This window comes from Chiloscyllium plagiosum, chromosome 23 (assembly GCF_004010195.1).
Source record: "Chiloscyllium plagiosum isolate BGI_BamShark_2017 chromosome 23, ASM401019v2, whole genome shotgun sequence".
Classification (NCBI taxonomy): domain Eukaryota; kingdom Metazoa; phylum Chordata; class Chondrichthyes; order Orectolobiformes; family Hemiscylliidae; genus Chiloscyllium; species Chiloscyllium plagiosum.
In genome coordinates this window covers 7,338,956-7,352,345 of record NC_057732.1, presented here as the reverse complement: position 1 = coordinate 7,352,345, position 13,390 = coordinate 7,338,956, and the positions used below count along the sequence as shown (strand labels likewise).

At 44.9% G+C, this 13,390-nt stretch overlaps 1 protein-coding gene across 1 annotated transcript in view; it reads right to left on the bottom strand.

The window, feature by feature from the left end:
- The window catches only part of st8sia1 (ST8 alpha-N-acetyl-neuraminide alpha-2,8-sialyltransferase 1), an 87,878-nt gene that overhangs the window by 39,523 nt on the left and 34,965 nt on the right, over positions 1 to 13,390 (bottom strand). Inside the window, exons 2-3 of the mRNA XM_043713425.1 lie at positions 11,581 to 11,725; positions 10,968 to 11,077 (exon numbers count right to left, since the gene is read on the bottom strand). Of these exons, the coding sequence (XP_043569360.1) occupies positions 10,968 to 11,077; positions 11,581 to 11,725 (255 nt within the window). The remainder of the gene's footprint in view (positions 1 to 10,967; positions 11,078 to 11,580; positions 11,726 to 13,390) is intronic.

The following is a 13,390-nucleotide window of genomic DNA, read 5'->3' as shown; positions in this document are numbered from 1 at the left end:
TTCCTCCAACTGTCGTGTTGCCATGGTCTGGCGATGGAGGAGTCCAAGGACCTGCATGTCCTTGGTGGAGTGGGAGGGGGAGTTGAAGTGTTGATCCATGGGGTGGTTGGGTCGGTCGGTAAGGTTGCATAAGTAGAACCAAATAATAATGTAGATGAGTGTCTCCTCACAATGTGGTGCAGTTCCGGCTTTCAGACACCATCGGTAAATTAGATATCTTCTCCCATTTTACGTAATCGTTAATTTAAAATACTTGATAACCTAATTACAATTCATTTTCAGCCCATTTAAAATCTCTCTTGTAGCTTTGATCACATTCTTGCCAAATTTGCAGCACAAGATTGAGACAAGGCCTTCACGAAAGGAGGTTGGGGAGTTGGGTTACTGACTAAAGAGAATCTGTACATCTTGGAGGACTCATCCAGCGAGGCCTTATGGATAGGACTTAAGAATATGAAAGGCGCAAACCCTATAATGGGGTTAGAAAGTAGACCTCCCAACAGCCAGTGAAAGATAGAGAAACAGATATGTAAGCAGGTCAGGGTTGTTTTTACATCTTTCCCTGACCTACTTACATATCCATTCCTTTATCTTTCACTGGCGATTGGGTTGTTGTTTTTCTCTAGTCCCTCCTTATATATGTCAGAGGTTGCCTGTGTCTCCTAAACCATGTCACATAACACCAGCCAGAATGTTATCAATGAACTTGCCCAAGAGTCCCACAAAACACACACAAGCTGGTACCAATGCAAGACAGTCCCAACTTTATTAGGAAACAAGTTACAGTAGCTTTTACTACTAAGCAATACTTGCGTGTTTTTCCGACTGGTGATCTGTGACCAGTGGTGTTCCACAAGGTTCAGTGCCGAGGCCTCTATGTTATGAAATAAATATATACGACTTGGACAAAAATTTAGGTGGTCTGATTCGTGGGTTTGCAGACAACATGAAAATTGGTGGAGCTGTGAAGAGTGAGGAAGATTGTCAAAGGACACAGCAGGATGTAGATCAGGTAGAAAGTTGGGTGAGAAATGGCGGATGGAGATTAAACCAGACAAGTGTGAGGTGATGCATTCTAAGAGGTCAAATGCAAGAGGCAAGTATACAGTAAATGGCAGGTCCCATGGAAGCACGGATTTACACAGATGGATCTTGGGATGCAAGTCCATAACTCTCTGAAAGTGGCAATACAAGTGGTCAAGGTAGTAAAGAAGGCATAAAGGATGCTTATCCTCATGGGTCAGGGAATTGAGAATAAACGTTGGTAAGTCATGTCGCAGTTGTATAAGACATTATTCAGGCCATTTTTGGACTATTGTGCACAGTTCTAGTCACCACACCATAGCACCAATGTGGAGGACTTTGGATAGGGTACAAAAGAGGTTTACCAGGATGTTGCCTGGAATGGAGTGTATGAGCTATAAGGAGGGGTTGGACAAACTTGGATTGTTTTCACTAGGGCATCAGAGGCCAAGGGAGCGACCTGATAGAAGTATATAAAATTATGACAGGCAAGGTAGAATGGATAGTCGGTGTCTTTTTCCCAGGTGAAAATGTTAAACAGGTTTAAGCTGAGGGGGTAACGTTTGACAGATTAGCTTAAGGCACTTTTTTTTAAAACAGAGAGTAGGAGGTGCCTGGAATTAAGGAAGGCGATAGAAACAGATACATTAGCAAAGATTAGGAAAGAAGCATTCAGACAGACACATGAACAGGCAGGGAGTAGTGGTATATGGACCATATGTAGACAAGTGGAATTAGTTTAGAATGACCTCATGGTCAGCGCAAACATGGTAGGCCGAAGGGCCTGTTTATGTTCTATGTTCTACGACAATTCAGGCCTACATTTATTTATATAAGTTATTTGGATGTGAACATAGGATGAAAGGTCACCTCAGAGTACAACGGGATCTTGGTCAGATGGGCTAATGGGCCAAGGAGAGGCAGATAGAATTTAATTTAGATAAATGTGAGGTGCTGTATTTTGGAAAAGCTAATCAGAGCAGAAATTAAAGACTTAATGCTGACATCCTGGGGTGTGTGATGCTGAACAAAGAAACCGTGGGAGTGCAGGTTCATAGCTCCTTGAAAACTGTCACAGGTAGACAGGATAGTGAAGGTAGCATTTAGTATGTTCTCATTTATTGGTCAGAGCATCGATATAAGAGTTGGGATGCCAGGACATTGATTAGGCCACATTTGGAAAACTGTGTTCAATTCTAGTCTCCCTGCTCTAGGAAAGATGTAGTGAAACTTGAAAGAGTTCAGAAAAGATTTACAAGGATGCTGCCAGAGTTAGAGGATTTGAGCTATTGGGAGAGGCTGAATAGGCTGGGGCTGTTTTCCCTGGAGCATCAAAAGCTAAGGGATGACCTCATAGAGGTTTATAAAATCATGAGGGGCATGGATAGGATAAACAGACAAAGTATTTTCCCTGGGGTGAGGGAGTCCAAAACTAGAGGACATAGGTTTCAGGTGAGAAAGATTTAAAAGCGACCTGACGGGCAACTTTTTCACACAGAGGGTAGTGAATGTACAAAATGTGCAGCCAGAGGAAGTGGTGGAGGCTGGTACAATTACAACATTCAAAAGGCATCTGGATTTGTACCTGAATAGGAAGGGTATACAGGGACATGGGCAAAATGCTGACAAATGGGACTAGATTAATTAGGATATCTGATCGGCATGGACAAGATGGACTGAAGGGTCTGTTTCTGTGCTGTACAACTTTACGCTCTAAATTTAGAATAATTTTCAAATATATTCATTTATACACAGTGGCTCAGTGGTTAGCACTGCATCCTCACAGCACTGGTGTCCCAGGTTCAATTCCAGCCTCGGGTGACTGTCTGTGTGGCGTTTGCACATTCTCCCTGTGTCTGCGTGGGTTTCCTACGGGTGCGCCGGTTTCCTCCCACAGTCCAAAGATGTGCAGGTCAGGTGAATTGGCCATGCTAAATTGCCCATAGTGTTAGATGCATTAGTCAGAGGGAAATGGGTCTGGGTGGGTTACTCTTCGGAGGGTCGGTGCGGACTGGTTGGGCCGAAAGGCCTGTTTCCACACTGTAGAGAATCTAATCTAAATGGCCTTGATGTAATAAATTATGTAGACAAGTTAGTCTCGAGGTCACTAGATAAGCTCAAATACACTTGTCCATCTATTTGAGTCTTCCAAGAGACCTAAGACATCATCTTGCCCTAGCAGCATCTGCTGATTCTTTAAACAGTCCAGGAGCCTGGGGTCAAGATTTATCGTAATGAAAACTTCTCTTGATTTTACTTCACAATGTTTACCATCATATTTTACAATCAGTTTGACGGAGATCGATGAAAAAATGTGAAAATCTTTGACACTGCAAAAGTCTTGTTGAGGTTGTACAGGATGTTGTTAAGGCTTTCTCTGGAATACTGTGTATCGTCGAGTTGTCCCGTCAGAGGAAGGGTGTTATTAAACTGGAGAGGGTTCAGAAAAGATTTACCAGGATGTTGCCAGAAATGAGATAAAAATAGGCTGGTGCTTTTTTCACTGGAGCTTAGGAGGTTGAGGGATGAACTTATCGAGGTTTATAAAATCCTGAGGGGCACAGATAAGGTGAATGATGAGGGTCTTTTCCTTAAGGTGGGGCAGTTCAAAACTAAGGGGCATCTTTTTAAGGTGGGAGGAGAAAGACTTAAAAAGGGCATGAGGGGCAATTTTTTTTAACAGAGAGTGGTTCGCATGTGGAATGAACTGCTAGACAAAATGGTAGATGCAGGTATAGTTACAACATTTCAAAGACATTTGGATAAGTATTAAAGGTTTGGAAGGATATGGGCCAAACTCAGGCAGGCGGGGCTAGTTTAGTTTGGGAACATGGTCAGTGTGGGCTAGTTGGACTGGAAGGCCTGTTTCCGTGCTGAAAGACTCTGTGACTAGCAATACTCAAGTGAAAATATCCATTTAGGTTTATTCTGATGCATTGAGAATGTACTGGAAGTCAAAAGGAAAAGACTTGCCTTCAATAATTTGCTTCGGATAACGAGAGGTCATCTTAAAGCATTTACAATCAATGAAGTACTTTAGAAATGCAATCACATTGCACCCTAACTCAGAAGTCCATTATTACACAGCAGCTCCCACACACAACCATGTGATCATGACCAGATCATGCAGTTTCTACTGTTGGCTGATGAATAAGTATTGGTCAGGACATCAGCAATATTCTTCTTTTAAATAGGCCATGGGATCCTAACACCAACTGGAAAAGACAGAGAGAGCCTTTGTTTAAGGCCTCAGTGTGCCCTAAACTCAGCAAAGCAATGGCTGGCTATGATTCATAGAATCCCTAGGCTGTGGAAGCAGGCCATTCAGCCCATACTGACCATCCAAACAGCATCCCACCCAGATCCACTTCTTACCCTCTCTCCGTCACCCTGCATTTCCCATGGCCGATCCATCTAACCTGCACATCATTGGACTGTGGGAGGAAACCCACACAGAGACGGGGAGATCATGCAAACTCAACACAGACAATTTCCTCAGGGTAGAGCTGAACCCGGATCCCTGGTGCTGACCACTGAGCCACCCTAATTCCTGTGCTCAGGTTTCAGGAGGGGAACTCTATGCCTCAGAGGTGAGAGTGTTGTCTATTGAGCCATGGCTGTCAGAGAATTAATTAATGCCATCAGACTCAATTAATCAGTGCACTCAGATTAAATGGAACACAAAGTACAATTACAGCTAGAAACTGAGATACTCTCAAAACAGCAATTTAAACAGCAAACCCTCAAGAATAAAGCAAATTGTTCCATCAGCAACACGTCCATCACTTGAAATAAGCCATGCACAGTGCGTGCCATATAAAAGATGTTTTGTACAATCTCCCAAATCCACAGGCTCTAGACAGACACCAGAAAGATAAAAACAATGGATGCATTGGGACAGCAACCTCTACAAGTTCCCTTCCAAGTCCCACATACCATCTGGTTTCGGGACTATGCCCTTCATTGTCACTGGGTCAAAGACCTCTTAACTGCACTGTGGATGTTCCACTATCACCTTCTCTAGGGATGGGGTAATAAATGTTGGAACAGCACTCCAGTGCCATGAATGGATAAATTTAGAAATCAGATAAGTCAGACAGCGAAATAGCCAGAGAATTCATAGTAACAGACAGAACGTCAGGCTGTCAAAGTCGGGGTACTGAATGTGTCCTGATGTCACCAGCGCATTCAAGGAATACAGCTCCCTGTTAGCCCTGCCACTGCCCACTGCTTTTATCACAACGGGGGGATTCTCACGGCAGTGCCATTGAGGGACCTGGCATAAGGTTAATTCCGCACTAACCCTGGCTAGGGGACATTTTCTAACAGGATGCGCTAGAAGCTCATTGGCTATACCCAACCTCTACAAACAATCGTAGTTTCAGAAAGTAGAAGATTCTCTCTCCTCTGAGAAACCTGTCATTGCAGGGGAGGGCTAGACGAAGAATACCACCAGGAGGCAGACCGAGGAGAAGCTCTGTGTGGGACAGACTGGGGACCAGTCTCTGTGTGGGACAGACTGGGGACCAGTTTCGGTGTGGGACAGACAGGGGCCAGTCTCGGTGTGGGACAGACTGGGGACCCGTCTCTGTGTGGGACAGACCGGGGACCAGTCTCTGTGTGGGACAGACTGGGACCAGTCTCTGTGTGGGACAGACCGGGGACCAGTCTCTGTGTGGGACAGACCGGGGAATAGTCTCTATATGGGACAGACAGGGGACCAGTCTCTGTGTGGGACAGACCAGGGACCAGTCTCTGTGTGGGACAGACCAGGGACCAGTCTCTGTGTGGGACAGACCGGGAACTAGTCTCTGTGTGGGACAGACCGGGAACCAGTCACTGTGTGGGACAGACCGGGGACCAGTCTCTGTGTGGGACAGACCGAGAACCAGTCTCTGTGTGGGACAGACCGGGGAATAGTCTCTATATGGGACAGACAGGGGACCAGTCTCTGTGTGGGACAGACCAGGGACCAGTCTCTGTGTGGGACAGACCAGGGACCTGTCTCTGTGTGGGATAGACCGGGGACCAGTCTCTGTGTGGGACAGACCAGGGACCAGTCTCTGTGTGGGACAGACTGGGAACCAGTCTCTGTGTGGGTCCGACCGGGGAACAGTCTCTATATAGTTTCAGAAAGTAGAAGATTCTCTCTCCTCTGAGAAACCTGTCATTGCAGGGGAGGGCTAGACGAAGAATACCACCAGGAGGCAGACCGAGGAGAAGCTCTGTGTGGGACAGACTGGGGACCAGTCTCTGTGTGGGACAGACTGGGGACCAGTCTCGGTGTGGGACAGACTGGGGACCCGTCTCTGTGTGGGACAGACCAGGGACCAGTCTCTGTGTGGGACAGACTGGGACCAGTCTCTGTGTGAGACAGACCGGGGACAAGTCACTGTGTGGGACAGACCGGGACCGGTCTCTGTGTGGGACAGACCGGGGACAAGTCACTGTGTGGGACAGACCGGGGACCAGTCACTATGTGGGACAGACCGGGGACCAGTCACTGTGTGGGACAGACCGGGACTGGTCACTGTGTGGGACAGACCGGGGACCAGTCTCGGTGTGGGACAGACCGGGGACCAGTCACTGTGTGGGACAGACCGGGGACCAATCACTGTGTGGGACAGACCGGGGACCAGTCTCGGTGTGGGACAGACCGGGGACCAGTCACTGTGTGGGATAGACCAGGACCAGTCTCTGTGAGGGACAGACCGGGGACCAGTCTCTGTGTGGGACAGACCAGGGACCAGTCTCTGTGTGGGACAGACCGGGAACCAGTCTCTCTGTGGGACAGACCGGGGAACAGTCTCTATATGGGACAGACCGGGAACCAGTCTCTCTGTGGGACAGACCGGGGACCAGTCTCTATGTGGGACAGACCGGGGACCAGTCTCTGTGTAGGACAGACCGGGAACCAGTCTCTGTGTGGGACCGACCGGGGAACAGTCTCTATATGGGACAGACCGGGGACCAGTTTCTGTGTGGGACAGACCAGGGACCAGTCTCTGTGTGGGACAGACCGGGGTCCAGTTTTTGTGTGGGACAGACCGGGGACCAGTCTCTGTGTGGGACAGACCAGGGACCAGTCACTGTGTGGGACAGACCGGGGACCAGTCTCTGTGTGGGACAGACCGGGGACTAGTCACTGTGTGGGACAGACCGGGAACCAGTTTCTATGTGGGACAGACCGGGGACCCATCTCGGTGTGGGACAGACCGGGAACCCGTCTCGGTGTGTGACAGACCAGGACCAATCTCTGTGTGGGACAGACCGGGGACCAGTCTCTGTGTGGGACAGACCGGGACCAGTCTCTGTGTGGGACAGACTGGGACCTGTCTCTGTGTGGGACAGACCGGGGACCAGTCTCTGTGTGGGACAGACCGGGGACCAGTCACTGTGTGGGACAGACCAGGGACCAGTCACTGTGTGGGACAGTCTGGGGACCGGTTAGGTATCACCAGCAGGGATTGATGGGGAGGAAAAACCTGCAGAGAATATAACTCCCATTGAAATTATGTATGGATATATGGGAGCATATGTGTATTCACACAGGGAAATCGTCCGGGATCTGTGTTAGTTAGTGCTCAGTATCAACCTCAATGTTTGACTGCTCTGCCCAAGATCACAAGAAATTACAGAGAGTTGTGAACACAGCCCACTCCACCACACAGACCTGTTTTGTTTCCATTGACTCCCGCTACACTTCCAGCTGCCTCGGGAAAGTTTCAACCATTATCAAAGACCCCTCCCAGCCTGGTTATACTCTCTTCCACCCCCTTCCATCGGACAGACAATCCAAAAGCTTGAAACCTCTTATCAACAGATTTAAGAACAGCTTCTTTTCTGCTGTTATCCGACTTATGAACAGACCTCTCGTCTCTTCTGTTTCTCTGCACCTTCCCAATAGCTGTAATGCTATATTCAGCATTCTATTCTATTACCCTGATGTACTTTGTAAGGTATAATTTGTCTGGTTAGCACGCAAAACAATTCTTTTCACTGTATCACAGTACATATTGACAATAATAAATCCAATCTAAATGAAATCAAGTCAAGTGCTGAGAGTGGATGGGGCTTGAACCCACAACGTCCTGACTAAAGGTGAATGGAAATGATCCAATGGGACCACTGAGTTTTCTTTATATTCATTCACAGAACATGGGCATCATTGACTGAGCCAGCACTTACTGCCCATTCCTAGTTGCCCTGGAGAAGGTGGGGGTGAGCTGCTTTCTTGAACCACTGCAGTCCATGCGCTGCGGGTAGACCCACAATGCCCTTCAGGAGGGCGCAGTGGAGATTTACCAGAATGGCTTCAGGATGTAGGTCCTATCTATGAAATAAGCTTGGAACGTCTGGTTATTCTTCTTGGAGAAAATGGGGTTGAGGGACATTCTGATAGAATTGGACAAGATTGTGAGAGGTATTGGCGAGGTGAACAAAGAAAACAGTAGCTGACTGTACGAGGGCTAGGGAACACAGTTTTATATATGCAAGAAATGCAGAGGAGAATATGAGAAGCAACAGTGAGTGATAATAACTGGAACCTCCTGCTGGTGAGCATGGTAGAAGCAGAGGCAATCAGTTATTACACAGAAAATGGACCGGCAATTGAAGAGAGTAATCTTGCTGCACTACAGACATAGGCCAGGGAAAGAGGACTGACTGGATGTGTCTACAGAGAGACACCATTCAGAGAACAGCCATTTTGTATGCTGCAATGACTCTTCTTCCAAACAGTGCCATAGGGTATTCTCCACCCAACTGAGACCGCACACACACCATCACTACACAATTCCATGTGGAAGACAGCACCTCCTAGAATGCAAAACCCCTCCAGCACTGCAACGAAAGGATAAGCCGAGCTTTTATACTGAGATCTCTAGAATGAGGCTCGAACAAGCAACTTCCTGATCAGAGCAAAGCTAGCCCACTGATACGTGACTTTAAATTACAAATCATTTCCTCCTTCCTGGGGAGAGGCAAGAACTGGAACAGGAAGGCAAGAAAAAACCAAACTGAAACAAAATTATCCATCGCCTGACAACTCTCATCATGCAAGGTAGAAAATCAAAGCTAAAACTGTGTGTTTTTATAATAAGGGATATTGTAAAAACTAATATATTTGTCCAGTCAAAAGTGAAAAAAAAGAGTTTACCTGAGGTACCACATTGTGGATACATGTCTATGGTCAGAGAATATGGAGTCAGGCACAAGTTACACATGATAAACTGATTACAAAACAGCAAACCGAAGGTAGGAGGTAAAGATTGAAACAACTCCACAGAGGTCGGTATCCCATCACCAAGTCACCCTTTATTTATACGTGGAGAGTCCTAGACACTCATCCAGCTCCCTCAGAGCTACCTCTCAGAGTGAGGAGAATCTCTGACCCTCCTGTGTATATCTGTCAGCCAGGGCTCCCTGATTGGACCAGATTAACAGCCCCAATCAGGGAACTCGTATTCTATGAGGTCTACCTGGCTGACCTTGTTACAATCACTACAAAAAACGTTACTCATACTGGCAGGAAATTGGGAGTGTATTCCACAGGGAGTAGTGTTAGGGAGCACAGCTGCTTGCTCTCTCTCTCTCTCTCTCTACAACATAATTTGGACTTGTGAATTTTACAATTCTTATATATGTGGATCACATCTAATTGAGGAATATGGTTAACACAGTGGAACAAAATACAGGAAGATATTTATAAATTTCCAGGCTGTTAGTGGCCAGTGAATGTGGGATGTTGCAGGTTTGAAGAACTGAATGGCCTACCCCTACACCTATTTTCTATGTTTCTGTGACAAGAGGAATATGGAGGCCATTTAAATGCAGTCAACGTGAATCAGGGCACAAACCACTCAGCATTGGTATAGCACAGGAGGTCAATCCACCCATCTTGTTGATGCTGGCTCTCCAAACAGCAAGGCACCTGCCTCCCCCCTTACATTCTGTTGTTCTAATAAAAACACAATTCCCTCTTGAATGACTCAACTGAACCTGCCTCCCCCGTACTCTACAGAACTGTACAACAGTTATAGAAAATAGGCCATTCTTAAAAAAAAAACACACAAATCATTAAAATCAGGAATGCAGGTTAAACAATTCCACTTGACCCAGGAGCACGACTCTGATGTTAAGGTCACTTGTCACTTTCAATCATTTCCTGATACCAGTTCTGACTTCCCTGAACTTGGCCTCTTCCATATCCCCTTTAATCACCACAAAGACAGTAGCTCAAGAAACAGCCTGCATCTTTTGATCAGGTAGTTAAAAGCTTTCCAGATTCAACAATGAGTTCAACAATTTGGGACAAGAAAAATTGATTCCATATTTCTGAAATCCAACTCTCAACAATGTTTCTGCTTTCCTATTTAAAGCCCACTTGGACCCATCTTGTGTTTTATTACTCACCCTATAACCACCATCTGTTTCCTTGCACATCATCCCAGTCAGCATTTAATCTCTTCAGTCTGGTACACTTATCACAGAAATTCCATCCTCTTGTCTGTCTCTATATTTGCTTCAAACGTTCTTTTTCACCACTTCTGATGAAAGCTCATTGACTTAAAATGTTAACTCTGCTTTTTGCCAACAAGTACTGACTGAATATTACCAATAAATTTTATTTAATGTCAGATTTCAGTGTCTCACAGTACATTACAGATATTAAAAATAAAAACAGAAGATACTGGACAAGTGCAGACTTTATCAGGCTTCATTAATTCTAAGTGCCAATGAAACAATCCTCCCCAATCCCTCTGACTAGATTCTTTCATTGTTATTTTAATTCAGGAGGACCGACATTGTGGTTCAGCGTGGAGTATTTATAACAGAGCCAACACTATGGTGTGCAGCAGACAAAACACAGAAAGGCTTCAAGGTGAAACTCAACAGCAGGAGTTACTTAACTGCAGACAAAGATCATTAAAATGGTCTCTTACCGCATGACAAAATCTGCCTTGTCGATCCGACTGCCACAATTACTCTCCTTCAAAATTCCGCCATTTCCCACAACCGAACACTTTTTCAGCGGCAACTGGAATGGTGTATCCTAGCAACAAAGAGAGCTGCTTTCAATTATTGGATTCAGCCTGCCCCCTTCCAAGTCTTTAGTCGCCTTTGACCTTTAAGGTCTGGGAGCTTTTCACTCAATTTCTTAGACTACTGGCTTTACAAAAGGTTAGTTTTGCTTCAATATCCTTCAAAGATTACGCCATGATAAAGATCTTACATGCACGATACAAGAATTAAAACCCTTATACAATATACCAGGCCTTAATATGTAACTACACCAGTTTAAAATGTTTCATGCACAAGACTAGTTAAGATTCCCATATTTTCATTTGTTTAAAGCCTGTTTTACACTATAGGAAGAATCGTGCCCTATTGGCCATATTAAAACATGTCTCTGACCATTTTGTTTCACAAACTTCAATAACCTTCATCATTGTCAATATGTAAAGTTTTCACATCTACTTTAGTTCCTAGTTCATTGCTTTCTCATGCACAATTGAGACTGAGGTTAGGACTGAAGTCAAAGTATTGATTATTAACCTGTGGAAACATGGAGAAGATTTCATTGTTGACAGCAAGTGAGTAGAGGAACTCTCCATCAAACCTGAGATTCTTTCCCAAGGGTGAGTTCAACTTTGTCACAGCAAACAGCCGTTGTGCATCACAACATTGCTCAAGTAGTCTCCTACAATAAAACAAGAGCCATTTTAAATGAAAGAGAATTGACAACAAATTTTACCACTCTGTTCTCTTGGTCCAGAGTTTTCCCTGGACAGCTAATTCAAAAAGGAACACTGTTCTAAACATAAACATGTAGTCAAAGGAAAGTTGGAACTGGTAAGGGAAAGGATCAATAAAAGGAACCATGGCTTGTAGGAGCTGTGGTACCGAATGAGTACTTTGCACCTGTCTTCACTGAAGAAGAGCATGTTACCAATGTAAAGGTAGCATTAATAATGGACTGAATAGAAAAATACAGAGGAGCTATCTAATTAATGTCATTAAGCTTTTAGTTGAGAGAACGGAGAGGATTAGTGAATGAATAATATCAGTGATGAGGAAGTTAAGTTACTTGGAGAGACTAAAGACTATACCCTCAGACCAGAGAAGGTTAAGTGAATATTTGACAATGGTGTTCAAGATCAATGAATGGTTTTGGTAAAGTTAATTAACATTGAAAATGGGAGCAGGAGTACACCATTCGGCCCTTCAAGCTTCCTCCTGCATTCAGTACGATCACAGCTGATCATCAAGCTCAGTCCCTATTCCTGCTTTTTCCTGGCACCCGTTGATTCCTTTCACCTAAGAACTATGTCTTAATTCTTCTTAAAAACATTTAATGTTTGGTCTCTAATGCTTTCTGTGACAATGGTTTCCATAGGCTTCCACTGTCGCGGTGAACAAATTTCTCCTCACCTTATCTATAGGCTGTGACCCCTGATGGGATGAAACAGTTTCTGATGGAAGAAAGGTCAATGTGTAAAAGAGCTTTTGAAAGGTATTTGACAACATCCTAGTTTATATTTTAAAAAATCACGGAATTATTACAGTAAAGGAGCCGACCATTCCATCCACCATGTCTTCAAATGAGTATCATTACCTCATGCCAATTTCTTGTCTTTTCCCCATTTTTCACACTATTTCTTTCCAAATAACCATTTAATGTCCTTTTGAATGCCTCAGTTGAAAATGCTTCCATCGTATTTTCAGGCATTCCACACCCTAACTACTTTCTGTGTGAACATCACATTGCTCCTTTTGTAAATCACTTTAAGTCTATACCCTCTCATTCTTGTTTAGTCACAGGTGAGGTGCCAGAAGACTGGAGGTTGGTGAACGTGGTGCCACTGTTTAAGAAGGGTGGTAAGGAAAAGCCAGGGAACTATAGACCAGTGAGCCTGACATTGCTGGTGGGCAAGTTTTTAGAGAGAATCCTGAGGGACAGGATTTACATGTATTTGGAAAGGCAAGGACTGATTAGGGATAGTCAAAATGGCTTTGTACATGGCAAATCATGTCTCACGAACTTGATTGAGTTTTTTGAGAAAGTAACAAACAGGATTGATGAGGGCAGAGCGGTAAATGTGATCTATATGGACGCCAGTAAGACGTTCGATAAGGTTCCCTGTTGGAGACTGGTTAGCAAGGTTAGATTTCATGAAATACAGGGAGAACTAGCCATTTGGATGCAGAACTGGCTCAAAGGTAGAAGACAGAGGATGGTGGTGGAGGGTTGTTTTTCAGACTGGAGGCCTGTGACCAGTGGAGTGCCACAAGGATCGGTGCTGGGTCTTCTACTTTTCATCATTTATATAAATGATTTGGATATGAACATAGGAGGTACGGTTAG